At 38.5% G+C, this 8,846-nt stretch overlaps 1 protein-coding gene across 10 annotated transcripts in view; it reads right to left on the bottom strand.

The window, feature by feature from the left end:
• Window positions 1–1,844: 1,844 nt before the first annotated feature.
• The window catches only part of TMEM71 (transmembrane protein 71), a 60,103-nt gene continuing 53,101 nt past the window's right edge, over window positions 1,845–8,846 (bottom strand). For 6 of the 10 annotated variants that reach the window (XM_010380296.2, XM_030938173.1, XM_030938170.1 and 3 more), the window contains one exon: window positions 6,678–7,718. In XM_010380296.2, coding sequence (XP_010378598.2) covers window positions 7,703–7,718 — 16 coding nt within the window. In that variant the 3' untranslated portion in view covers window positions 6,678–7,702. Of the gene's footprint in view, window positions 2,942–4,315; window positions 4,403–6,677; window positions 7,719–8,846 lie in introns of those variants that run through there. The other 4 variants (XM_030938171.1, XM_030938175.1, XM_030938176.1 and 1 more) reach the window with 4 other exon arrangements.

Genomic DNA, 8,846 nt, shown 5'->3' with positions numbered 1-8,846 from the left:
CTTTAAGGCTACAAAAGGATAAGAAAATTTTTGCAAAATAGTTTCCAGTTTTTAGCATCCACCTGCTAAATTGCCCTCCACTCCCAAGGTACCCTGTCTGGCTCTCTAGCAGGTGTAGCTTGCAGCTGTAGCAGATTTTACCGAGCGTGGGACAGATGGAGGGGATACAGCCTGCACAGTAGGGTAGATTTTTTTTGAAATGCATGATCAGACCTTCATCAAAGCCTGGTAGGGAAATGTGGCATTGATGCAAAGTATGCCAAGTCGGCAGGTGTCTGTGTCTGCTGCATTGTGTTTGCAGTAGTGGGATTCCTTTTGGGAGTGGTGGTTGGCTTCTCCTGCAGCACAAGCAGATCATTTTGCATCTGAGTTGTTTTGGAGTAACTACAGTAGATATCTGCTTGGAGGAGCATTGCAGTGAGGGTGTTGAGGAGGGGGTGGAGGTGAGTGGCATAGGCGCCTTAGAGACCTGTGGCGTATGACTCAGGGTGAGCAATACATCCTCCTTGAAGTTTGCCTTCCTCGCTTTTAAATGAGAGTGGGTGGCGGAGCTGCTAAAGTTCGTCAAAGATCCATGTACTTCCCTGCTTTCTCCACCACCTTGCATAAGTGGGTCATATGACCAATCCTATAAATAAAGGGACATGACACTTCCCAGTCTGAGACAATTAAGACAGAATATGGCAGGCAAGCTTGGAGACCATACAGCATGGTTACAAGATGAAGGACGACTGACTGGCCCCATCAGACATGATGTGGGTTTACATACTGTGGAAGTGACCAAACCAAGAGTAGTCCTCAGCAGGATGGTGGCAACAGTTACAGACCAAGAAGATAAATCACCTGGCATATAGTACATGCACCAACAAAACAGCAGCTCTTTTTATGAGCTCTGTAGCTACATCAGCCTCTATGAACAGAGGCTCTAAAGCAGACCAGACAATGTTTGATAATTCCTCTCTTTATATTGCATCTCATTCATGCCAATTCTCCAAGAAACTAGATTTGAGAACCCTGAGATACAAGAAAAAAGGTGAAGGTCATCATTGTCTCTGAAAGATGACTCTTTTCATTTAATGTTTCACCTCATGGAAAACTTTCTCTTGGGTTAGCTTTTCTGGCGAGCGTGACTCACACAGCCTTTGATCACCGAGGCACCAGGCCCCTCTCATGTAACCTTCTCTGCAACAATCAGTAGTAGGGAAAGTAAGGGCTGTGAGTCAGACAGGCTTGGCTTCAAAATCTAGATCTCCCACTCACCCTCTTGGGAAACCCTTGGGAAAGTTATTCAACCTGTCTAAGGTTATTAAATGTATAAAATGGCAATTATCCTATCTGCTATATTAGACAGGGTTGTCCAGAGATACAGAAACAATAGGATATATGATATATTATAAACATATATATTACATATGTCACATATATTATACATAATCACATATATTATATGTCCTATTTGTTATATGTGATGAATTAGAAATATATAATTTTTTGTATATTATGTGTAATACATGTATATCTATATTACACATCCTATTGGGTCTGTTTCTCTGGAAAACCTTAACTAATACAGTATACACTATATATGTGGAAAGAGAGAGAGAAATTTTAAGGAATTGGCTTACACAATTGTAGTGAGCTGACAAGTCCAGAATTCATAGGGCAAGATGGCAGTCTGGAAATTCAGGTGAGAGATGATGTTACTGTCTTGACTCTATGGGCTGGAAACTCAGGCAGAATGTTTATATTGCAATTTGGGGCAGACTTCCTTCTTCTTTGGTAAACATCCGTCTTTGCTCTTAAGGCTTTCAATGTGTTGAATGAGGCCCACCCACATTATGGAGGATAATCTGCTTTATTTAATGTCAACTGATTACAAACATTAATCACATCCACAAAATACCTTCACAGGAACATCTAGACTAGTTTTTGACCAAACGACTGTTCATCATGATATATCCAAGTTGACACACAAAATTAACCATCACACCTGCCTAGCTAAAGTGGTTGTTATGAGATTTAACAGAACATGCAATGTGAACTTGCGAGGGGCAGGATCAGGCACAGAATAAAAGTTCCCCAGTGATCGTATTTTCTATTACTGTTAACTTATTGCCACTGTGATCATTTATTTTCTTCTCCTCACTACCTGTTTCTGATACTTTGTCTCTCCTTTCACATCTCATCTTTCTCTGCTCTCAAAAAGAGAAGACAATACCATTATTCCCATTAACCCAAAGGAAGAATTCATCTAAATTACCAGAGAATCTGACCTTGTAAATGTTTTCAAAGAAATGCATTTTTTGGCTCTAGAGTATATTTGACACTTGTAATTACATGCTTAGCTGGTTCTCAGTCTGCTATGACATCTGCTCCTTGAGAGTAGAATTGTATTTCCTTCACTTAAAAAATCCTTGGTTCCTAGCAAGTGCCAGGTAATTATCAGGTGATCAATGATAATAATGATTGATTGGATTGATTGAACTCATGGATGAATGAGCTAGAACAACTATAAATCATTTATACTTTCTAGAGCAGCAAAGTAATATTTCTAGTAAAAGGCATTAAAAGACGCATAAGTCAAAACAATGATGTTCAATTCAGAAGGACTGAATCTCTAAAATTTATTAGGCATACATTTTTGGTAACTGGGTATTATGTACCAAATGTTTTTGTACCCATAAGATTCATATGCTGAAGCTCTAATCCCCAATGTTATGGTATTTGGAGGTGGGGACTTTGGAAAATGATCTGGTCATGATAATGTGTCCTCTATGAATGGGGTTTGCTCCCTTATAAAAAGAGGAGGAGACCCTGGATCTTTCTTTCCAACATGTGAAGCTGAAACAAGAAGACTGCCATCTGCAAACCAGGAAGTTAGCCCTCACCAGACACGGAATCAGCTGGCACCTTGATCTTGAGATTTGCAGCCTCTAGAATTCTGGAAAAAAAAAAAAAAAAAAATATGTATATATATATATATATACATATATATGTTTGTTGTGTAAGATGCTGAGTCTGTAGTATTTTGTTATAGCAGTCTGAGATATGACAGTGGGTGAGTAGAAATCTTCTATAGTCCTTTTGCTAAAGGTACATCTGTACCTGACTCAGTTCTTGCGGGTAGTAGGCTCTCAAAAAATAAATGGTGGTTGAATTTTTAAAGTTGAGTTATTGTCTATATATCGCTCACACTTTAATTTACTTTCTCAATCTTTTTAGCATCTTGATGAGGTACAAAGTACATAGAGTTTGGAAGTTGGAAGGTATGCCTCCCAGGAAATTTTATGTATTAAATACAGTTCCTTCATATATATAAATGTTGATTATACATGGCACCCTGGCCACCTTTAAAAGATACTAAGAAATACACTTTTTGTTTTGAAAATTAGCAAATAAAGGAAAAGACTCAAGCATTCATCTCTCCTTTCCTGTAAAATCTGAACCACTGGGCAATCAGATGGCAGATATTTCCTTGCACAGACATACTCCCAACAAATAAATAAAGAAGATGTGTGATCAAACTGGAATATCATCATTTTCCATCTGTAATTAATTATATATCTGACCACTGATCAGAAATGGCTGTTGACAACACAAAAATGACATAATGCCCCTCTTGACAAAGAATATGACACCACCTAGGAAGTAATTGTTCCCCAGAAAATTCAAAACAAAAAACGATTTAGCCTCTATGATCAACTTTCAGTTGGCAAGAAATACAGAAGACTAAGGAAAACATTAAACTTTACTACAGACATGAGATCAGCAAAATTCCAATGTAGTAAAGTCTACAAGACAAATGATGCAGTTTTCAAAGAAACAAACTATAAAGGTCAGGAAGGGAGAATCAGTGCATTAAAAGAGACCCAAAAGGCATTAAACAAACAAACAAAAACCGGCAGAGCTATACTATAGTATTTAGAAATGTACATTGGTAATAAAAACTATAAAGCAAGATACAGAGGTGATTTTCATAAACTCAGCATAGTGGTTATTCAGAAGGTGAGGATGTTGGAAGGGGCAGCTGGAGGGCTCCTGGTATAGCCAGCAAGATTTTGTCTCTTGTTATGTTTGATTCTTAAAAGGGCATACTATGGTTTGAATGTGACCTGAGAATTTCATATGTTGGAAACGTAATCCCCAACGCAACAGTGTTGAAACGTGGGACCTTTAAGAGGAGACTAGGTAGTGAGGGCTCAGCCCTCATGAATGAATGAATGTTATTATTGTGAGAATGGATTAGTTATCATGAGAGTAGGTTCCTGACAGACAGATGAGTTTGGCCCCTTTCCTCCGTTTGGCCTTCTCTCACCTTCTCACTTTCAGCCTTGAGATGATGCAGCAAGAAGGCTCTTGCCAGATGCCAGCACCTTGATACTGGGTTTCACAGCTGCCAGAACTGTGAGAAATATGTTTGTTTTAAAAAATAAATTACAGAGTCTGTGATATTCTGTTATAGCAACACAAAACAGACTAAAACACGGCATTTGCCTTATAATAATTTTTACACCATTTTCTGTTTTGCTGGTATTTGAACAACACAAGTTTTTAAAAACAGCTGTTCTGCCTATTTCACAGAATGAATGGTGCCTACATAAACTCGACATTTAATAAGCACAGGAACCTCATCTGTATTCTTCATCATCATATTCCCAGGGACCAGACTGGCTCTTGGCACATGCTCGGACTAAATATATATTTACTGAATGAATTAATAAATGAAACTGTAAAATCAAATATATACATAAAATCATATTCTGATGATGACTATTAACTTCAGCAAAGTTACAAATTCCCAAGGAGTGAATTCCAGATCACTAAGAATTTGTTGTGTACAGCAGAAAGGGTTCTTTATAACAATGTTGCCCACTGCTAGACTACAATAACAAATAGGACCTTAAGAGGATTGAGGCTGGTCATTGGCAGAAAGCTGACATCCAGTGATGTACAAGTCTTCCTGGCAGCACACACATCACTCGTCAGATCCTGTGCACCTTTGTCACAGATGGATCTGCAGGTGATTAAGGTTATACTCGCCACTCCAAGTAGTGGGGCTCAAAAGCAACCATCTGGCTAGAGCCCACTGCTAGCAGACATGTCCTAAAGTCATTTTGCACAGCAACACACTTCATAAACTTGAGGGAGAATCTGTGGATGTTGTGTTCATTATCTATCACCATGTAATGACATTAGCACAAGTTTAGCAGCTTAGAACACACACTTATTACCTCACAGCTTCTGTAGGTCAGAACCACAGCTTTAACTGTGTCCTCTGCAAGGTTGCAAAGAAGGTGCTGTCCTGCACTGGCCGCTCATCTGAAGCTTTCACTGGGGAAGGCCTTAGCCATTGGGTCCTGGAAGATGTCTGCATTCCAGAACTCTGGAACCTATGACTACATTACCTTATGTGGCAAAGGGACTTTGTAAATAGGATGAAGTAAAGGATTTTAAAATGGAAAGATTATTCTGGATTATCTGGGTGGGCCGCATGTAATTACAAAAATTCTTTTAAGAGGGAGGCAAGATGTCTAAAGTCAGAAAAGGAGATGTGACCACAGAAGCAGAGGTTAGAGTGAAGTGGTTTGAAGATGGCGGAGGGGGTCAGGGTCCAGGGAATGCAAGCAGTCTCTAGGTTTTAGCCTTGTAAGGTTCATTTTGGACTGACCTCCGAAACGGTAAGATAATACATTTGCATTGTTTTAAGCCACCAAATCTGTGGTAACTTGTTACAGTAGCCATAGTAAGCTCAAACAGCCTGGGAGAAAAGGTCCTTGTTAACAATGAAGCATTATATGCATGTAAACAATTAGTACTATTTCAGTATCTTACTTTGAAAAACATTATCATTTAAATCAAATGACCCTGTAGAAAAATGTGTGTTACACATAGACAAAGGAAACACAGAAATTCTCAACGGAAACTCTCCTAATAGAGTATTAAATGAAAGGCTCTATATGCATTTAGTTCTCCATTAAAGTCATTTTAAATCCCACTTCAAAGCATTCCATGCATGTGGATTGTAGATCACTTTGTGATCATTTAACCTACTTGTAAAAATGGCAAATGCATGGGGACACATCCCAGACGTACTAAATTATTACACAAAGCTACTTCAATTACAACTGTGGTCAGCTTACTAATGGTCCCCCAAAATAGCCAGGTTCTAATCATAGGAACCTGTGAATGTTACCTTATATGACAAAAGGGGCCTCGCAGATGTCATTAAGTCAAGGATTTTTTCTTGGATTATCAGAGTGGATCCTAAATGTAGACTCAAGTGTCCTTTAAAGAGGGGGGTGGAGGGAGATTTTACTGCAGAAGAGAAGAAGGTGATGCAAAGATGGAAGTAAAAAATCAGAGCTGTGTGCTTTGGAGGTGGAGGAGGGGGCCACAAGCCAAGGAATACAGACAGCCACTGGAAGCTAAAAAAGGTGAGGAAATAGATCTTTCCCTAAAGCCTCCAGAGGGAAAACAACTCTGCTGCCCTTTATTTTAGACTTCGGAGCTCCAGAACTGTAAAACAATAACTTTATGTTGCTGTAAGCCACTTGGTTTGTGGTAATTTGTTAAGGCAGAAATAGGGAAATAATACAGTCCTCAATTAATGATGTTCCTCCACGATTTCTCAGAAACAAAAATATATATATATACACTCACACACACAAAAATATAAATTTGCTGGTGACTCCACTTATTTATTAGTTTATTTTTTAAGCAAAAAATGCACTAAATGCAAATTATATCTAAAACGTTACATTTTGGCATTACCATTTTGAGCAAAGACAATTTTCTGCACATAAGAGTTTTTACTCAGAGAATATCACATAGAACAAATTTGAATTGCAGGCCATATTTGCTTTGTGAACATGCACCAAGTGTGGGGGGTAGAAAGGGAACATTTTCTAGAGCCCTTGAGTCAAGGCTCAAGGGTACAGCTGCACCATTTTCATGCATTTCAAAGCGCTCTGGTGTTTTGCCTTTATTTTGTCCTTAAGGCGTTTTTCTGTGTTATATCTTTAAGTGCAATTTAAGTGAAAGGTAATCATGAGCCCCAAGATTAAAAACTTGGTTTAGAAAGTGGTTCAAAAGAATATAACTTTCAGAAAATGCTTCTTTCTTATCCATTTCCGTATCAACCATCACCTACTGTTACCATCTAATATCAAGTCACTCCATTGAGGTGAATGACAAACTTTTGCAGCATTATATTTTATGTACAAATTGCATTTATTGTTATTCAAGTTGCCAGGTTGGTATTAATTAGACAAACTTGCTTTCATTGTTCTATTAAAGCAATTCAGCAAGAGATAGGTGCATGTGGCAGACACATGAATCTGGTTACAAGCTCCTCACAGAATTTCCTAATGAAAATTCAAGCTCGAGAACCACTGCCTTAGAGAATCATAGGGGAACATTTATTCCAGGCAGTCTCTTTTCCATCACACTCCCTGTCCTTTCCCTTTCAACTGCTGGTGTTTGCAAAGGGAAGGCAAATTAATATTATTTTCATGAGCATATTATAATTTTGATGGAAAAACTGAGATCATTTTAAAATCACATAGTCCAACTAAAATGGATTTTTCTCAATTACTTGCTTACTCCCTTTCAATAAAACACTTGATTCCAAGTAGACTGCAAGCTGGACAATTTCCGGATACTCAGATGGAGTACATTCATCAAAGGCATTCCTAAGTGGTTGTCAAATTTTGACAAACCTAGATTGGAGAAAGAAGAAAAGAAATGCATAATTCATCCCCATGCCCAGGAAATGCAGTATGTAATCACTGCATACCTCTGTGTGCATATATACGCGCACAATCACACCCATACCCAAACTGGCTTAAGTAATCACGACTAGGAAGAGTGCAGCCTCAACTAAGGGTACTTTTTGTTTTTGCTTTTATGCCAGCAGTTCTTAGTGCTCTCCTTTTTGTCTGAAAGGCTATAGAGGTTTCGACCCCTCAGCCCAGCGTGGTACTTAGCTAACTAACATTTCCTAAGGTTTCCTCTTCCCATCTGCCCTTATGGCATTTTTCTGGATTAAATGCACTTTAAGTGAAAGGCAATCATGGGCCTCAAGAAGTTTAAAAACTTAGTAAAGAAAATGGCTCAAAAGAATACAACTTCCAGAAAAAGGCTCTCTTCTGCCCAGTAGAACAGTCTGTAGGGTAACAGGTGGATTTTCCCCGTATTTTTATTCCTTAAAGTTCATTCATTCATTCATTACATATACAAACATACATTCCTTCATCTAAGAGAGAACAGATGTTCCCCATTTTGTTACTATGAAATCATAAGTGTGCAAAACATGTACCGCTGATGCTAACACATCATTACTAACACGAGATACCCGGGCTGACCTTCATTTGCAAGGGACACTCAGGCCAATGGTGGACAAGATAGATAGTCCCTATCCTCACAGACTTTAAATTTAATGAGGAAAACAGTTGCCTAAGAATTTCATTATGTTATGAAAAGGGATATGATCTGAGAAGTGTGAGGTGCTAAACAGGCACCTAATCTAATCTAACTTGCACAGTGCAAGATCGGCGTGTGTGTTGGGGGGAGGGTGCTGCATTAATATTTGCTGAACTGAATTCAGTGCTTGCCTTCCACTTCCTTAGATTCTCATCATTGATTGTTAGAGGAAGCCTATGAGTCATTCTTGACTCTCAATATTAATAACCATGTCTTTGGTTTATTAGTTTCTCAGTATGTTTACATAAGAAGGAGAGGGTTGCAAAGTCTTTAATATACGCACAGAGCTCTGGGCTTTTAAGGAAGTACTTCAAGAAATGATGTAGTAAAACACAGTTAATGAATATGTATGGAGTACATACTAT

Source organism: Rhinopithecus roxellana, chromosome 9 (genome assembly GCF_007565055.1).
Source record: "Rhinopithecus roxellana isolate Shanxi Qingling chromosome 9, ASM756505v1, whole genome shotgun sequence".
Classification (NCBI taxonomy): domain Eukaryota; kingdom Metazoa; phylum Chordata; class Mammalia; order Primates; family Cercopithecidae; genus Rhinopithecus; species Rhinopithecus roxellana.
The sequence above is the reverse complement of the archived record's forward strand: the minus strand, read 5'-3'. Positions and strand labels throughout refer to the sequence as shown.